The 20712-nt window shown below is 37.5% G+C and overlaps 1 protein-coding gene across 2 annotated transcripts in view; it reads right to left on the bottom strand.

Moving 5' to 3' along the window:
* LOC110448042 (basic proline-rich protein-like) overlaps nt 1-20453 on the bottom strand; it is a 36605-nt gene extending 16152 nt beyond the window's left edge. Inside the window, exons 1-4 of one of the 2 annotated variants that reach the window (XM_021494073.1) lie at nt 20091-20453; nt 8329-8546; nt 7291-7440; nt 6484-6582 (exon numbers count right to left, since the gene is read on the bottom strand). In XM_021494073.1, coding sequence (XP_021349748.1) covers nt 6484-6582; nt 7291-7440; nt 8329-8515 — 436 coding nt within the window. In that variant the 5' untranslated portion in view covers nt 8516-8546; nt 20091-20453. The remainder of the gene's footprint in view (nt 1-6483; nt 6583-7290; nt 7441-8328; nt 8547-20090) is intronic. The other variant, XM_021494074.1, reaches the window with a different exon arrangement.
* Nucleotides 20454-20712: the final 259 nt, after the last annotated feature.

The raw sequence follows: 20712 nt of genomic DNA, 5'->3' as shown, positions 1-20712 counted from the left end.
GGGCCCCGCCCTGGCCCCAGGGGTTGGGGTAGGAATCCCAATTTTACAATTTTGAAGCCTCATCTACCAAGGATGATTCTGACCAAGTTTGAAAAAAATCCATCCACTGGTTCTTGAGAAGAAGTTGAAAATTTGAAAGTTTTTCGCACGACGCACGACGCACGACGGACGACGGACGACGGACGACGACGGACGAAAAGCGATTGGAATAGGTCACTTGAGCAAAGCTCAGGTGACCTAAAAATATGTACATTGAATACAACATGTTAATACTCATATATATAATATATCATAATGAAATTTAACAGTGCAGCTGGAGTCTCTTAAATTTAAATCCACACAATTTAGTTTCCACAACCAAGATTTCTTTATACCATGGTGAAAGTCAATGAGTGTGTGTTTGTGAAATATTACTTGTCACAATTAAATTGTGCTATTTGAGATGTCCAACTAGTACATTTAATATCACATTTAATATATATAGACACAATAAACAACTGTACAACATCAAAGTATACAACAAAGATCAAATCATAGCCACTATACTTACAACTGACACCAAATTTATATTTTTTTGTTTTTAAAAAAGACAACAATATACTGACATCAATATAGAATAACCACATGTGCAGGCATATTGATCATTTTCAATAGAGGTGCCATACAAATTCACAACAATACCATAATAAAGGCTTAAACATGGTGGAACACAGGGGTACGTAGAACAAAACGGTTGTTAAAGTGAAAAAAAGTTCCATCAGAAGTGTGGGGGAAACACACCCTGTACAATGCTCTAGACCTGTCTCTGGGGTGATATTGTATAAAATATAAATCCAATGCATTTTGCTTCATATTTGTTAACAAGGTTACCGCGAGCGGTATATAATACGCCCGTCACACATTGAATGAGCAGTTGTTTGTATGATTGAAATATATGAAGTATTTGTGAGTAATTGATATTAAAAGAGAAATCATTCAACATAACGGGTAGATCAATGAGTGCAATACAACATCATGGAACGCATGCATCGCATTAATGAAACCAAGGGTAATAACTCCAGTAATTATGGTCGGATTATGGCGGTTATCGAACTTGTCCGTGGTTTCATGGTAATTAACCTTGTTGTGAAGTTTGAAGTTAATCCGTTAATAATTACTCGAGATATCGGGCAGCCACTGTTTCGGCAAGTAAAGGGGTATAACTCCAGAAATTATGGTCGGATAATGGCGGTTATCGAACTTGTCCAAGGTTTCATGGTAATTAACCTTGTTGTGAAGTTTGAAGTTATTCCGTTAATAATTACTCGAGATATCGAGCGGACACTGTTTCGGCAAATCCATAAAGGGGCATAACTCCACAAATTATGGTCGGATAATGGCGGTTATCGAACTTGTCCAAGGTTTCATGGTAATTAACCTTGTTGTGAAGTTTGAAGTTAATCCGTTAATAATTACTCGAGATATCGATCGGACACTGTTTCGGCAAGTAAAGGGGCATAACTCCACAAATTATGGTCGGATAATGGCGGTTATCGAACTTGTCCGAGGTTTCATGGTAATTAACCTTGTTGTGAAGTTTGAAGTTATTCCGTTAATAATTACTCGAGATATCGATCGGACACTGTTTCGGCAAGTAAAGGGGCATAACTCCACAAATTATGGTCGGATAATGGCGGTTATCGAACTTGTCCGTGGTTTCATGGTAATTAACCTTGTTGTGAAGTTTGAAGTTATTCCGTTAATAATTACTCGAGATATCGAGCGGACACTGTTTTGGCAAATCCATAAAGGGGCATAACTCCACAAATTATGGTCGGATAATGGCGGTTATCGAACTTGTCCGTGGTTTCATGGTAATTAACCTTGTTGTGAAGTTTGAAGTTAATCCGTTAATAATTACTCGAGATATCGATCGGACACTGTTTCGGCAAGTAAAGGGGCATAATAATTACTCGAGATATCGAGCGGACACTGTTTCGGCAAGTCCATAAAGGGGCATAACTCCACAAATTATGGTCGGATAATGGCGGTTATCGAACTTGTCCAAGGTTTCATGGTAATTAACCTTGTTGTGAAGTTTGAAGTTAATCCGTTAATAATTACTCGAGATATCGAGCGGACACTGTTTCGGCAAGTAAAGGGGCATAATAATTACTCGAGATATCGAGCGGACATCGTTTGCCCGCCCGCCCGCCCACCCGCCCGCCCGCTCACGTGATAACATAATACGTCCCCGTCTTCGACGGGCGTACAAAAAGTGTTAATATTTTTTATCTCAAAACTGAAACCCATACATGTACCTAACAACGAAATAGCCCATATAAATGTCAATAACTTCCCTTCCACACCAGATCTTCACCAGAAATCAGAAAACAAAAGTACATGTACATGTACCACACAATGTCATCAAGAACAGAAGAGAAAACAACTAAAATCTAATGTTTACACCTTTTGATCATCTTTACAGTAACAATAACAATGGGTCACTGTACTATCAGATTGTACACAATACACACTGATGACAGTGACAGCCTACTTCTAAGTGAGCTACTTCCCACTTCCTGTGTTGGCAGTGTTAGTAATGGAGCGTAGGGTGGTGACCAGGTTTTATACAGTAGTTATATATATACGTAATGTAATATACACCATCACACACAATGTCACGGATATCAGCAATCACAACACTTTGCATGAAAATTACACCTTAAGCTACACAACGTTATTGACAAACTGGATGAATTTGTACATTTTGTGAAAACAAACATTGCCAGTTAGGCAAAGTGACTGACAAGTGTTAGTGATACTTTGTGTAACTCATACCCCCCACTCCCCCTCCCCAGTACATTACCACTAACACATACCCCCACCTCCCCCTCCCCCGTACACTACCACTAACACATACCCCCACCTCCCCCTCCCCAGTACACTACCACTAACACATACCCCCACCTTCCCCTCTCCAGTACATTACCACTAACACATACCCACACATACCCCTCCCCAGTATATTCCCACTAACACATCCCCCTCCTCCCCCTCCCCAGTACATTACCACTAACACATAACCACACCTCCCCCCCCCCAGTACATTACCACTAACACATACGCACACCTCCCCCTCCCCAGTACATTCCCACTAACACATACCCCCCCCTCCCCCTCCCCAGTACATCACCACTAACACATACCCCCACCTTCCCCTCCCCAGTACATTACCACTAACACATACGCACTCCTCCCCCTCCCCAGTACATTACCACTAACACATATCCCCACCTCCCCCTCCCCAGTACATTACCACTAACACATCCCCCCACCTCCCCCTCCCCAGTACATTACCACTAACACATACCCCGACCTCCCCCTCCCCAGTACATTACCACTAACACATATCCCCACCTCCCCCTCCCCAGTACATTATCACTAACACATATCCCCCCCCTCCCACTCCCCAGTACATTACCACTAACACATACCCCCACCACCCCTTCTCCAGTACATTACCACTAACACATACCCCCACATCCCCCTCCCCAGTACATTACCACTAACACATACCCACTCCTCCCCCTCCCCAGTACATTACCACTAACACATAACCACACCTCCCCCCCCCCAGTACATTACCACTAACACATACCCACACCTCCCCCCCCCCAGTACATTACCACTAACACATACGCACACCTCCCCCTCCCCAGTACATTACCACTAACACATCCCCCCACCTCCCCCTCCCCAGTACATTACCACTAACACATCCCCCCACCTCCCCTTCTCCAGTACATTACCACTAACACATACCCCCACCTCGCCCTCCCCAGTACACTACCACTAACACATACCCCCACCTTCCCCTCCCCAGTACATTACCACTAACACATACGCACTCCTCCCCCTCCCCAGTACATTACCACTAACACATCCCCCCACCTCCCCTTCTCCAGTACATTACCACTAACACATACCCCCACCTCGCCCTCCCCAGTACACTACCACTAACACATACCCCCACCTCCCCCTCCCCCGTACACTACCACTAACACATACCCCCACCTCCCCCTCCCCCGTACACTACCACTAACACATACCCCCACCTCCCCCTCCCCCGTACACTACCACTAACACATACCCCCACCTCCCCCTCCCCAGTACATTACCACTAACACATACCCCCACCTTCCCCTCTCCAGTACATTACCACTAACACATACCCACACATACCCCTCCCCAGTATATTACCACTAACACATACCCCTCCTCCCCCTCCCCAGTACATTACCACTAACACATACCCCCGCCTTCCCCTCCCCAGTACATTACCACTAACACATACCCACACCTCCCCCTCCCCAGTACATTACCACTAACACATGCCCCCACCTCCCCAGTACATTACCACTAACACATGCCCCCACCTCCCCAGTACATTACCACTAACACATGCCCCCACCTCCCCAGTACATTACCACTAACACATCCCCCCACCTCCCCCTCCCCAGTACATTACCACAAACACATACCCCCACCTTCCCCTCTACAGTACATTACCACTAACACATACCCCCACCTCCCCTTCTCCAGTACATTACCACTAACACATACCCCCTCCTCCCCTCCCCAGTACATTACCACTAACACATACGCACACCTCCCCCTCCCCAGTACATTACCACTAACACATTCCCCCACCTTCCCCTCTACAGTACATTACCACTAACACATCCCCCCACCTTCCCCTCCCCAGTACATTACCACTAACACATACGCACACCTCCCCCTCCCCAGTACATTACCACTAACACATGCCCCCACCTCCCCAGTACATTACCACTAACACATACCCCCACCTCCCCCTCCCCAGTACATTGCCACTAACACATACCCCCACCTTCCCCTCTACAGTACATTACCACTAACACATCCCCCCACCTTCCCCTCCCCAGTACATTACCACTAACACATACCCCCACCTTCCCCTCTACAGTACATTACCACTAACACATACCCCCACATACCCCTCCCCAGTACATTACCACTAACACATACCCCCACCTTCCCCTCCCCAGTACATTACCACTAACACATACCCCCACCTTCCCCTCTACAGTACATTACCACTAACACATACCCCCAACTTCCCCTCCCCAGTACATTACCACTAACACATACCCCCACCTCTCCCTCCCCAGTACATTACCACTAACATGTGTTTCAGAGTTTTACATCCCATTTTGATTTTGAGAGTCCTTGGAACCCCTTTGATTGATAATATGGAGTCCCACCTAAACGTAATTATTTGGGGTCCTCAAAAATAGGGGTATTTGAAGCAGGATTCTACTTCAAGTAAAACCCTGTATGTTTCATTCTCCAAAGTACTGAATGCCAAGCAGTTTAAATACATTTGTAGTACTTATTAAAATATAATAAAATCTCTTAGTGAATTGTTGTATGAAATATTAAATCCCATTATTTCATACTTTTTTTTTATCAAAGTAGCTAACTTTTTAATCACTTTCTACCAGTCAACATGCACACCAATTTTAGGTACTGTACTATACTACTAGGTCCGTTTCTACCCAGGGTTATTTCTGCCACCATTTTGATTAGTTTTATTTCAAGTTCACATTTGAAGTTACAGGAAACACAATAATACCATATCATTCCATATCTTATCATCATAAGCAGACAAAAACGGTCAATACCTTTCTACCAGTGCATGTCACCCGTCCACACCTCCATACATCCCAGGTATACATGTACATGATAACCCATAAATGATACTACTATGAGTCGAAACTCTTTCAATATGTCTGACATTATAATTCTTTTTAATTTGCGAAAACCAAAGTTTGTCAATCACAAGTGTTTGTCAAACTAAAGACTCGTTCCCCTTGTGTTGAGATCCTCCATCTCACTACCAAGGGGGCAAATGACCCTTTTTTTAACTGTTTACCCTGTCAGTAATGTATTATGCAATGTTGATGTAATAGGGTCGTTGCGTTGTTGACATTATGTCATTAAATTGTTGATTTGGTGTGACGTTTATGCGCAGTTGATGTGACGTCATTATATCTCTGACGTGACATCATTATATCTGACATGACATCATATAACTGTTATGAATGTATAATCCCCTTTTGCCCCAGACCTAGGGCGAGACTGGGATATCTCACATTGGTAAGAGTGTGATATACCTGTCCAAGGTAAGAAAATACTCCAAGGTACGTCGTCATATGGCATTTTTAACAGCACAATGTGTTCAATAATTCCTGGAGTTCATGCTAAAAAGAACATAACTAAGTACAGATAAGTACAAAGCAGCCGAGCAGATCCTCCCGGTAAACTGTGAATACAAACACTTTTCACTGAAAGAAATACAATAAGGTGCAGACATATCTTTGACACAATAACAAGTATGTTAAAAAAATTAAAAAGATATCCACCACGAAACACATGCTAAGGAGGTGAAAATTCTGTTACCACCGTCAGAATAGCTTGGCTTCAGCGGTTGTTTAATGTTTGGGGAACTTGGGAGACTCTGCTTTCGTTTCTGGTTAATCATATTATTTTTGGCTACTCCTGAAAATGAACATGTATGACCAAAATGTATGAGAAACCCTGTTGATATATCAGGGCTGACTGTTGGTCTTGTATAACACTAATCAATAGGGGAAGTTGTTTCCAGTTCATGTGCAAATTCCACTTACTAATATTATTTAACAAGATAAACAATATCAAATTTTGACCATTCAATCTAGCTAGTGGTTTTTAGAACCACTAGTCAAAGCTGGAGATTCCAGTAGTCTCAAACTATCTGGCTACCTTTATTGTGTAGCCCTATATATATATATATACCCCGGTACTTAGGCACCCAAAAACACCAAACATAATATGTTAACTATTCAGGAATAAAATTGACACATCCTCCCCTCCCATTAACCAACTGTGACACTTCCAATAACAGTTCATAAAGATTATTTTATAATTTATAATGGAAATGTTATTCTTGATAGTATACAATTTCAAATCCATGTGAACTATATATTCAGAATATTCAATGCATTCAAATTTAGTATGTTCACCCCTAAAGTCACATTTGAACTTTACCAAATCAAAGACTGGGCAAGTCCAGTTTAGATATGTAGGGGTGATGAATGCACTGTTGAAAGTTCTTTTCCACAGCTGAGTTCAACACCTACATATAAAGTTTGATCATGACCGACAATCAAACAGTCATATTTTGGAAATCACATAATTCAACTAATGCCTTGATCATGATCACCTTACCATCATCTTGTGAGCCACGCCAGGAGTTAGGTATATCTCTACTGTTGGGCCGGTTAGCGTGGCATGCCACTGTGTTGAATTTGCTGGCCCCTCCACCAGGGGGCATTAGCGGGCCTCCACGGCCACCACTAGCAGGCGAAGGCTTGTTACCTAGGGGAAAAGGGTGTCAAAGCAGGGTCAACAAGGGAACAAGTGGGAGATCTAAAGGATAGTATAGAATTAGCAGTATGTAATAAGGGTAAGCACAATTAACTACCACTCCACCAATCAGCGCTTATAAACAGAAACCTCAAGTTTTAACAAAACCTGTTCTATCACCATGGACAAACATGCATGTTTCAATTTACCCATGTCATTTTATCATTTTCATACATCCGCTATTATTTCTCAATCTATGCCTCATTTCACCACCAAGCATTTTCTTAGGAATGTTATATAAGCTATTTTTGATTAAAAATACATCAGGTATTTCTTTTACTAAAGTTTATCTATTTTCCAAAATTCACAGTCTCAACAAATGTAGTGAACCTGAATATATTTCATGAAACCAAATACTGATTTATTTATTTTTTCAGAAAAAGTATAGCTTTGGTAAACAGAATTTTACATTGATTAATTAGGGAATGAAATACATGTGATATTATAGTTTCATTTAATATATAGGTCCAAGTAAAGGCAATGTTGCAAAATTGGAAAAATGTTGTGGTAACAAAACACTTAAAAATGTTAGGTTATTTATAAGTTATAACATTTTAAATTCGCTTTTCACAAAGTTCAGGAAATTGTTCCATTTTTTGGACCTTAAAGAGCCATAAAAAAAAATCAAAATCTCTCTAGCTCTTAACTATACTTAATCGGAGATGCGATTCAAAAACTTAACGTATGGCAATTTCAAATTAACTTACATTCTCTAGATAATCAGGAGCAATTTTCATGGTAAGAATTAGAATCTAAATCCTTACCACCACCACCACCAACACAGATGTTAAAGTTCACCTAAGACACTTGTGTGTGTACGTATGTAAGCTTAAGCATTACCTCCAACTAAGGGGGAACTACGGTCATTGGTGACCGTTTTCTTTAGTGCTGCCCCCTTGTGGATCGCGTTGAGTAGAGCCCCTCGCTCTGGTGCACCTCCTGATTTCTTAGCTGGGGCACGACCACTGGATTTGACTGTGGGGGGAGGGGGTGCCCCTGGGGGTGGGGGAGGCGGAGGGGGCGGCATTATTGCAAGTCCTCAGGGGTCAACTGTCTACCTGAAATGGAAAAGAAAGATGAGAATTACGTTTTCAACATTTTTAAATGCGCCTCAAGTAGTTAAAATCTTATATATCCATACTTTTACTGCAGATAATAATATAATCTGCCACCGCTCATTTAAATTTGCACCATCAACTTTAACTCATTCACCCCTGAATACAAATTTGAACTCTTCCAATTCAAAGGCTGGAATAGTTCATTATAAAAATTTCAGGGGTGAATGAGTTAATAATTGTCGAGTGGAGGATCTGGCTTTCCCCCTTTGAGTTATAGTTGTTAATCAGTGTTTACCCTGTTAGCTTAGCTTCTTTTCATTTCTTTGTATCTGAATGTAAAATAAAGGATATATATACTTCAGAATGTATACACCCACTTTTAAAATCTTGTATCACTTTCAAGACAACTCACTGAAGAGCTTCAATATTTATTTAATGTGCATTCTATCTGATAATATGTGATATGATATCATATATTTATTATTATCTGATGGAATGCACGTAAAATAAATATTATCAATGTTACACTGAGCTTTACTGATAAAGTCTAGTTAGTATTTATTTATCAATGAATTCTCAGTTATTTCTTACACACCTATCAAAGATCAAATATGTAATCCTATTCATTTACATCACATATAATGCCAACATGTAGGTTTTAAATTAAAAAAAAAAATTGAAAACAAAAGTTGTCAGGCTAGCTAACAAACCTTTCCCCAACTGATTGTAATACAGCTGGGGTAGAGAGAACAGCTGTTACATACATATGTAGGCAGTAGAGATAATGTAAAACAGGTGATTAAAACATACACTATATCATCTACACTCTGATCTATATACATCAAATATATAGTCAACCCTACACCACTGGGATTATTATACCGGTATATGTATGTCTTAATATATTAGAAATCACTTTTGCCTCATCCAATATGATCCCCTTCTGTCTTTCCAGGGCAATACCCAATCCTGTTGTACTATATATATATACATGTATAAATCGGTGGCCCAGTCCAATATGATCATCTTCTGTCTTTCCAGGGCAATACCCAATCCTGTTGTATTACAATTGTATATATACCCCTGGTACTACATATGGTTAGAAATCTCTTTGGCCACATCCAATATATCAAACCCCCTAGGCCTGTCTTTCATGGCCTGGACATGCAATCCCCAATATTGTTGTAGGTACTAGCTACCTGTACATGTATATGTATATATAGCCCAGGCCTAGGTCATTCAATATGATCCCCTTCTGTCTTTCCAGGGCAATACCCAATCCTGTTGTACTATATACCCCTGGTACTGTATATGGTTAGAAATCTCTTTGGCCACATCCAATATATCAAACCCCCTAGGCCAGTCTTTCATGGCCTGGACATGCAATCCCCAATCTTGTTGTACGTACTACATGTACATGTATATATACTGGGTTACCCCAGGCCTAGGTCATTCAATATGACCCCTCTGTCTTTCCCCAATCCCATGGCAAGCTGCACTTTTGTTAGCTAATGCCAGTAACGGGAGTTCATTAGGCCAAGGCCTTCTTGTAAATGCGTGCGGTAATAATATTGATTTGAATTGAAGTATATTTTTATTATAGACGTAGATTATAACATGCTATTTTAAGGTGAGTACTGGACGCCATTTCCAATAATACCAACATACATATATGTTGATCATGACAACTAGTACTATTATGTAGTACTTCGGTAACCCTGTCACAGGTACCGGTAAATTTTATTTTTGTTCAAATACTAGAAAGACCTTTTGGAATTTTTTTATTTCTTTTTTAAAGGAAACAATTGTGATCATGACAATTTTTATGTAGTACTTTCGGTAGCCCTGGCCTGTCATAGGTAAATTTTGGTTTTGTTCAAATACTAGAAAAAACTTCTTTTTTTTTAAGGAAACAATTCTGATCATGACAATTGTTATGTAGTAAATGTACTTTTGGTAACCCTGTCACAGGTTAATTTTATTTTTGTTCAAATAACAGAAAAAACTTGATTTTTTTCTAAAGGAAACATGTGTTGAACTATGGGAGCATGGACAAATTCAAGTATTACGGCAAATATGTAACTGTATAGTACAGTGTATACACTGTATAGAGATATACAATGTATACACTGTATAGAGATGTACAATGTATACACTGTATCGACATCTACAATGTATACACTGCATAGAGATATACAATGTATCCACTGTATAGAGATCTACAATGTATACACTGTATAGAGATATACAAGGTATATACTGTATAGAGATATACAAGGTATATACTGTATAGAGATATACAATGTATACACTGTATAGAGATCTACAATGTATACACTGTATAGAGATATACAATGTATACACGTATAGAGATATACAATGTATACAGTGTATAGAGATATACAATGTATACACTGTATAGAGATATACAATGAATACACTGTATAGAGATATACGATGTCTACATCTAAATATAAAATTTGAGAAGGACACTGTATAGAGATATACGATGTCTACACTGTATAGAGATATACAATGTATACACTGTATAGAGATATACAATGTATACACTGTAAATAGATCTACAATTTGTACACTAAAACCATGTGCCCATTATATTTACCATCAAATAATTGGTAATTCATATTGGAGTAGCAGTAATTGTACATGTAATTCTGAACTAATTACAATATCTGATGAAAGCATATGAATGTAGCGTAAATAATGACCAAGTTCAGTGATTCTAGTACACTTCTGTGATAACTCCCTTTCTAGGGATTGTATAGTATCGATTGGTACAACAATTGTAGGTAAAATAATCTATGTATTATGTAATATTTGATAGGGAAATTGTCTTTATGTGAAAATGTCAACATCAAAGATATTCAATAATTGCTCTTATTAATTGTGTTATATTGTGACAAACAGATATAGCTATATAGGTCAACCTGAATCTACTTCACATACAATGTATACTGTATATATAAACTGATACTAGCTCTACTGTATAAAGTCTACTGTACACATACATGTACAGTACCAAGTTACCAACAATCAATATAATATGCATGTATAGCACATGTACCACACATGTACGTGTGTACTCTGAAAGTACTGTACATATATATACATAAAGCCAGCAATCTACACAATGCACTGTGTACATGTAGTCCCCCTGACAAATTTCAGCCATATGGTCAGTTGGTCACTATTAAAACAAGAGATCTCAGAGGGATCTTGGCGCCCATCTTTGTACCATCTTCATTAGTTCTTTGTCAGTTTGATCTTTCTCTTCTTTCCTCTAATCTGTTTGATCGAGTCATGTTAACAGTAAATGCACCTTGAGGTAACTTTTGATCTAAACTTAATACTGATGTATAAAAGCCAACCTTCAAAGTGAGTTTGTCATTTCACATATTTACTAGTATAGTACTTAATGTGAAAGAAATAGAATCGATCATTGCAGAAAGATCTGTTTAGTTCTTCTTTTAATCCATTTTGTTTTTATGATCAGTCTCAAAATATAACATGCACAACAAGAGACCAAGGGGAACCTACATATAAAATATAAGAAAGATCCCTCAAGTTCTTCCGGAGAAATAGCGGTAACAAACCTACACTATCAAAATCCAAGATGGTTGCCTGTCTGCCATGTTGTTTATCCGATCAGTCTCAAAAGTTGCCCTGCACAGATAATAACCAAGGGGAACCTACATATAAAATTTGAGAAAGATCCCTCAAGTACTTCCGGAGAAATAGCGATAACAAACTTTCACTATCAAAATCCAAAATGGCTGCCTATCGGCCATGTTGTTTATCCGATCAGTCTCAAAAATTGCCATGCATAGCTCAGGACCAAGGGGAACCTACATATAAAATTTGAGAAAGATCCCTCTGGTACTTCTTGAGAAATAGCGATAACAAACTTTCAATATCAAAATCTAAGATGGCTGCCTGTCGACCATGTTGTTTATCCATCAGTCTCAAAAGTTGTCCTGCACAGCTAAGAACCAAGGGGAATCTAAATATAAAATTTGAGAAGGATCCCTCTGGTACTTTCTGAGAAATACCGATAACAAGAATTATTTAAGGACGGACGACGGACGCAGGGTGATTAAAGTAAAAAGGGCAAAAACTCTTCTGGCACAAGACCTTACTTCAGTGAGTGAAACCCCGCCATCCAAAGATGTGCTCACATTCAAATCGAAGGTGATTTATTGAAAAAGGGACCATAAATCTATATATAGATAAAAAGAAACCATATTCAGGATGCATGCTGCACATTCTGCCATTCAAAGATATATATATACTTGCATGCAAAATTTTGCACTTATATACGTAGGTGACAGTATGTTAGACATGTCTTGGACAAAGTGAAAGTGATAAGGGCTATAACTCTGTACAGTAGAGCAAGGATTCCAGACCTGATTTTGGTATGGGACTCTGCCATCCAATAAGGTATGTATAATACTCCAATGCAAAATTGGGTCATTGCAGGTAAATGTGACACAGAGACTGAGTGCAAATTAAACCAGGACTACACAATATACAATGAAACCTGACAGTACTAGTGGGGGACTTAACATTTAAATAACACTAACCCATATATAAAATATACTATATATTACAGAATATAATTTTCAACATTGGAGATTTCAGAATGTTTCCTTATCAAATTGGTTTTTAAATCTCAGTGGGAATGAGGCAAGAAAAAACCTGTATTACTGTGATCAATTTTAATTTCAATAAGTATTCACAAGTTGATTGTATTGGCAATTCATTGCAAATTCCAAATCAGATTTCTACCTCATTGTCCCATAATTAAAGTGATTTGTGCTGCTGGCAACTAACATTTTGGGCCAAATTGAAACCAAAAATTTGAAAACCAAAAAGTGTCATTATATGAATATCTACTTCATATCAAAATCAAGTAATGTTTCGAGATTTAAAATTATGTTACTTAGCACACTTAACAAATATTTTGGTTGTTAAATATGGCTACATATTCTAGGAAAGAGTAAAATTTCCCAGTTTTGTAAAATAAAACTGATTTTTTTCCCATATGAAAAAGTATATTCCCCAGATGAGAGAAAGCTTTTAATTTAAGTACAAGTAGCAAAATATTACGATACTTATTAATTAATGGGTGGTGTCCGGACGGTATCACAGATCAGTTGCATTTTGTATAATACACAGTATGTATATTAAACTATACAGTACTAACCTTTATGACATCTAATATACAATCCAAAATGTTATCCGTCAAAAACTGTTACAATCCCATGACCTGCGAGATGTATACTGTATATGTATCCTAGTACAATGCTGATGCAGCAACAGAAAATCCCAGGAGCTAGTACCAATACACAAGGTACAATCTAAATAAACATGAAGGAATTGACTCAACATTTATACTTTTACTCCACAGTTATTGTATATAAATGTATCTGTTTATAATATTTTTGCTCTAATACAAGAACTGGAAGCCAGTGTTTAAAAGGTCAGTCATACTTTGATTTTACAATCAATGCAAACTGATATGCTGGTATAAGGTAACTTATATACATTTTAAACTATATAGGTCAGTTTATTTGTCAACAGAATAGATTCCAGTTTTGGCACCTCAACACAGTTCACATGGCCGACACCTAATTACAAGATCTTGATCAAACATGTTCCTGCATTTACTAGGGTGCAAAATCCATGAATACAAGATAATATCAGCCTAACAAAAAAAAATATGAATCACAGCATCCATGTCATTATGCAAATATTTTTTTGGAATACAGACAGCAGTTGCTAATTTCTACATAATAGAATTACTGCAGAGCCTGTATGACTGTACCCTCGCTTTTAACAATAGGTCAGAATTGATCAGCCCAGACATTTGTTAGAGACATGCATGCTTACCATCAAAATTAAACGCCTGCATGAATCGTTCATTCTAAGTGTTTTCAATCACTACAAAATCTTCTTGCCAAAAGATAGTGAGACATCTAATTATTGACGTTTAAAGTTTGTGTAAAAGTATAGGAAATATGATTCAACTGATTGTAAAATTAAATTATGTGATACAAATTCACATGGGACTTTTTTTCTCGGCTAAAGAAAATGATAAGAAGCAATATGGTGATGACCAGATTGTGTAAATCTAATTTAAAATGCATGGGAACATATTCTTCTGGACAGTGTACATGTATTAACTGAACCCTGGACCTAGATATATGTCTTTAGCAGTGTACGGGTATTACCATACTGATAGGTTAGTTTCATCTTGATGGTAAGGATATATCAAAATTTTACTTACACACAAAGTATGTATTAAACATGTCGCAATGTTTCAAGACTCAATTCACTGATCCACTGATTATCATACTGAGATATGATTGAGTGATTTGTATTGTTTACCTGTTCAATGATATGACTAAAATGTATATTTCATATAATTATGTCACTCAACCTAAGATGCTCGCCTATCAATAGAAAGCGTACAGTATACACTGTATCAAATAGTGACATATGAAATATATACGGTATACAATTTTGTCACATCGTTTTACAGGTAAACAAAACAAATTGCTCAATCTGTTGAATCTTGACAAAGGGACTAGCCAGTCTTGATCCGTTGTGACACGTTTAATATGTAAATTGTCTGTTTATAAAGTAAAACTTTGAGATCCATATTTCCAAACTGATGGATACATTTTCTTTGGAGAGGTAATGACATAAATATATCTATCTGAGGCAGAAATGGCCAACTTCTACAGACTGCACATTCACATCATCATATAACCCAAGCCTGTTGAAGTTATTGTAGATCAGACTGGAGGTATATCACCATAGTAATATAAGAACTGTATTCCATTTTGATATATGACAATCATAATATTGATAAGGAGACAGCAAGATATAAACCACAACTTGATTATGGACAATATAGCGATCCGCAATCTTTTATCTATAACCCGACACATCAAAAGCTATACCCAATTGATTTAAGTTCTTAGGAGGTGATCGAGACAGCCATCAAAACTACACTGTCTAGAATTTTAAACTCTCACCTTTCGTTATCAATCTTGATGTGTTGTGTAATATGCTAATATCATCATAAATTTACAGCATGAAATGTTCATCGTCTATGTCTACATACCAAGTTACTATGCATATCCTAGATCATATATCCCTGTACATACATGTAGGTATCTAGCTGTCTCAGGTATATGTAAACATATCAGAAATATGAAGAATATGCAAGGTGGATCACTCAGGTATTTCTTGATTTTTTAATCAATTTCTCATTTGTGGGTTTCCCCACTTAAAAGCTTATTTTTAGCAATAGTAAATATATAAATACTTATTAACAGTATAATTAAATTTTGTCTCCAAGCAAAGTTCACCAGTCAAACCCAAATATTGGCCTGATTTGTTCAATATAAGGTTTGTGAAAAGGAAGTTTGGTTTTATTTTGTTTAATACCCTATCAACAGCTAATTATGGAACACAGAGTGTGTAGGCAAGGTATGTTTTCAAATTGATAGGTCAGTAATAGGATTAAGTATTACATGTACTACAGATTTTTGAATTATCAACGTTTCAACAACTAGAACTGCAAGCCAAAGGCTAACTAATATAATACCCCCACTCCTATATAAACCAGAACTATACGCTAAATGCTTACTTATGCAAATCAATATAGTCTCCCACCAGTAATGAGTTATGGTAATCACTATTTTATTAAAAACAAAAAAACAAAAATAACAAAAAAATAAACAAGTATTTTGCACAAAGGGGCATAACTCCATCAAAAAGGGTCGAAATCCCAAATTAAAATGCTGGTCACACAACTACATAAGATACTGTTCATTTATGCAAAGTTTCAATGAAATCCACCTGTTAATTAAGGACTTTTCCAGACAAGTTACTACGGACGACAGACATCCAGACAGGGTGGTTCCAGTATACCCCCTTAACTTCGTTGCGGGGGTATAATAATATTTTGAATCACAGCAATAATTGACTAAATCCAGAATAGAGTTATTCCATACAAGCTTCTGAATAACATCAAATAGCACGAAGACAAAGCATGAATTATAATTTGTTCCAATTAATGGTATCAACTAATTAACAAGAAGTACACAGCAATGTACTGGTATTCACGGATGACAGACCAGCAGCACTATAGCACTGTAATCAATGGCAAGTGTAACAGAACTGTTAACATACCATGTACCGTGGTTTTTTCACTGTAATCAATGACAAGTGTAACAGAACTGTTAACATACCATGTACCGTGGTTTTTTCACTGTAATCAATGACAAGTGTAACAGAACTGTTAACATACCATGTACCGTGGTTTTTTCACTGTAATCAATGACAAGTGTAACAGAACTGTTAACATACCATGTACCGTGGTTTTTTCACTGTAATCAATGACAAGTGTAACAGAACTGTTAACATACCATGTACCGTGGTTTTTTCACTGTAATCAATGACAAGTGTAACAGAACTGTTAACATACCATGTACCGTGGTTTTTTCACTGTAATCAATGACAAGTGTAACAGAACTGTTAACATACCATGTACCGTGGTTTTTTCACTGTAATCAATGACAAGTGTAACAGAACTGTTAACATACCATGTACCGTGGTTTTTTCACTGTAATCAATGACAAGTGTAACAGAACTGTTAACATACCATGTACCGTGGTTTTTTCACTGTAATCAATGACAAGTGTAACAGAACTGTTAACATACCATGTACCGTGGTTTTTTCACTGTAATCAATGACAAGTGTAACAGAACTGTTAACATACCATGTACCGTGGTTTTTTCACTGTAATCAATGACAAGTGTAACAGAACTGTTAACATACCATGTACCGTGGTTTTTTCACTGTAATCAATGACAAGTGTAACAGAACTGTTAACATACCATGTACCGTGGTTTTTTCACTGTAATCAATGACAAGTGTAACAGAACTGTTAACATACCATGTACCGTGGTTTTTTCACTGTAATCAATGACAAGTGTAACAGAACTGTTAACATACCATGTACCGTGGTTTTTTCACTGTAATCAATGACAAGTGTAACAGAACTGTTAACATACCATGTACCGTGGTTTTTTCACTGTAATCAATGACAAGTGTAACAGAACTGTTAACATACCATGTACCGTGGTTTTTTCACTGTAATCAATGACAAGTGTAACAGAACTGTTAACATACCATGTACCGTGGTTTTTTCACTGTAATCAATGACAAGTGTAACAGAACTGTTAACATACCATGTACCGTGGTTTTTTCATGGAATTCTTAGTATTTGTCCAACATTTAATGCACAAGTTTTCCCAGTTCCATGGACTCTGAACCCAGTTAGCATTGGTTGGAAAAAGAAAAAATGCACAAAGATATCTTAAACTACAACAGAGAAGTGCTTTTTGACAATGGATCCTGGTACAGCCTCTTGAGACAGCCTTTTTAGTTGATACACAACAAGTTTAGCACAGGGTACTTACATTACTACAAAGGGAAAGCTTTTATTTATACGTTAAGGGTCAACAAGTCCCTTGCAAGATGGTACATATCCAACTCCCTCATAAGTAATATTCAAAGACGATGAAAAGTTGAAACTTATTATGTATGCAATGTAAATAAAATGAACTTGTACATTAATTGTTAAAATTGACACATAGCTAGCTTTACAAATTTTAAAGTCAATAATATGGCACTCATGGGCTACCTGGTTATGTCTTTGTAAAAATAGTTGACCAGATGTAAAACATATCAATCTCTTTCGCAGCCTAACTGAATACTAAGAAATGACACATTATTAAACATTCATTTCTATACCTAGGTCATGCTGAGCTAATTAATTCCTCTTCTTAAAGTTATTGAGAGGCATACTGGGATCAAATGAAGATAGATGTTGCCATGTGAAACCACTAAAATCATAGTGAAATTCCCTGGCTAGGTAGCCCAGATCAACACATGAACTTTAGATGATGTGCTATTTCAGAACATTCTGTGATGTTACATGTACAGTATGTATAGCCAAGGTATAAACGTTGAAACTGAAGTGTTATATAACGTTATAACTTGTCTCACTTTTTTATTACAATAACACTAAATGCTACGAAAGCTAGTACACTTTTATATGAAGTTTATGTATTCATGACCTAGCCAGGTATATTGATGAACTTCAAATAATACATCATTTCATAGCATTCAGTCGGGTCACAAAAATGATTGACATGTTATTAGTTGGATGAACTATTTTTATGCAGACATCAGATTAAGTGCCCTATTATTTTCCACATTAACCTTGCTAAGCACCATTATAATAGCTAAATTTTATAATGCACAAGTTCAGTATATTCAAATTACGAATTTATGAAATATAGTTGGGACCCTTGGAATACTGCATGTGTCAGGAGGTTGACATTTTCTGTGACTATACTAGCCTCTTTAGTAAGCTTGTTGAACCTTAAAGTGTATATATAGAGAATAATACATGCCTTTTTCCATATCACACCCAGTATCAACCAGAGACTGCAATATCAGCCCAAGGGCCGAAGGCTGATATAGGTCAAGGGTTGATACTGTGATATGGAAAAAGGTGTGTTTTATTCTGTTTATTACATACTTACTAATAAAAACTACTTTCTTATGTTTTATTTTTATTTTTGAAATATTGAAAAACGATTTTTTTCCAAAAGGGGTGATACGGCGGGGGCTGATACGGGTTTTGGGGGGTGATATGGCGAGGGCTGATATGGGTTAGAGCAATTGTGTCGTATCGCAAATACAAAAAACCTGTATTTATTGGTAAGTATGTAATAAACATGTATAATAGTGTTCCTATTTCTAAAACTGCTATCTCACAACTGCTTTACTATACACAGTAAACGGTTTAATAACAAATCGTATTTACTTTTGTTCCTTGTTTTTTTTTGCCTGTACAGTACGCCATGTGATGTCGCAACAGTAAACGTGTATCACTGTGGATATGTTTGTATGGAATGTTATGAATTTCCAATATATACATGATGATCTTGCCAACAGATATCAGAAACAGCTGACTGTACGTTCGAAATCGGTGTGTTGAATCAACGACAATGTGCGTACCTGCATTCTCCCAACTTCCCTTCCTCTAAGCAATTTAAAAACATTCCGCCCCTTGACATAAAATATAAAGAAGTAGGGTTACTGCACAGTGAGTAATGTGGGCCTCGGGATAGCCGGAGGGTGTGTCCACTTCACGTGAATTATGGTCAGGTAACTCTGCTGGACAACAAACACATAGGACTTCATATCTTTGAACTTTCCGTCTGTTTCAGGTTTTGACAGATAACAAGAAAGTGACACAATTTGCATGGCAAGGAACTCATATGTGATATTTAGACACCTCTGCCACTTATCAAATTACATGCATAATTTGAAATCTTTCCCATATTTGATAGTTTACGGGGGACACCCATAACTCATCACACACCTACATATCGTCAGATGATATTTGTTTTGCGGTCTCCAGACACGATACAAACCTTTGTTGGCCTATTGGCTTATTAAATCTGTGTCAAATCCTTTCTCTGGGATCATCCTGGCTTCATTGAAGCCCTATGTCATCACAAAACATTCGATATCCACACCCGGAAGAGAGGAACAGTGAATCTTAGCAGGAAACACATATGCCTGATACCAAGATGGCGTATCAGGTCTGGCTGTCAGGTCACGAAAATTGACCAATTACAAATCCTTATTTCCGCGAAGGAAATTACTCATCTGTATCATTTGAACGTTTTGTTGATAGAAAATACGCACTTAAAATCATATTTCTAACTTGTTTTTGAAGTTTAAACAACTTTTCCAGTCACCCAAATGGATAAATACTGACGCAGCAAATACATTCATTAATATCAGTTCCACAATACAAAAGGAAAATAAGGTGTGCGATATCTAAGCTTTCCCCTCATAGAGATCACTTCCGGGTTATGGCGAAATTATATTTTCGCGGGATATATGAAGAATGATGTTGCTTTCGTGCAACACTTTTCTCTCGTAGTAACCAATGAACTACATTACTCGTTTGTGGTTAATTCGTGCCAATAAATCCACAGTATATTCCTAAAATATACTATACACATCTCATGTGGACTTGGACCTAGG

This window comes from Mizuhopecten yessoensis, unplaced genomic scaffold, assembly GCF_002113885.1.
Source record: "Mizuhopecten yessoensis strain PY_sf001 unplaced genomic scaffold, ASM211388v2 scaffold3805, whole genome shotgun sequence".
Classification (NCBI taxonomy): domain Eukaryota; kingdom Metazoa; phylum Mollusca; class Bivalvia; order Pectinida; family Pectinidae; genus Mizuhopecten; species Mizuhopecten yessoensis.
Note: the sequence above shows the minus strand (reverse complement) of the source record. Positions and strands in the feature narration are given on the sequence as shown.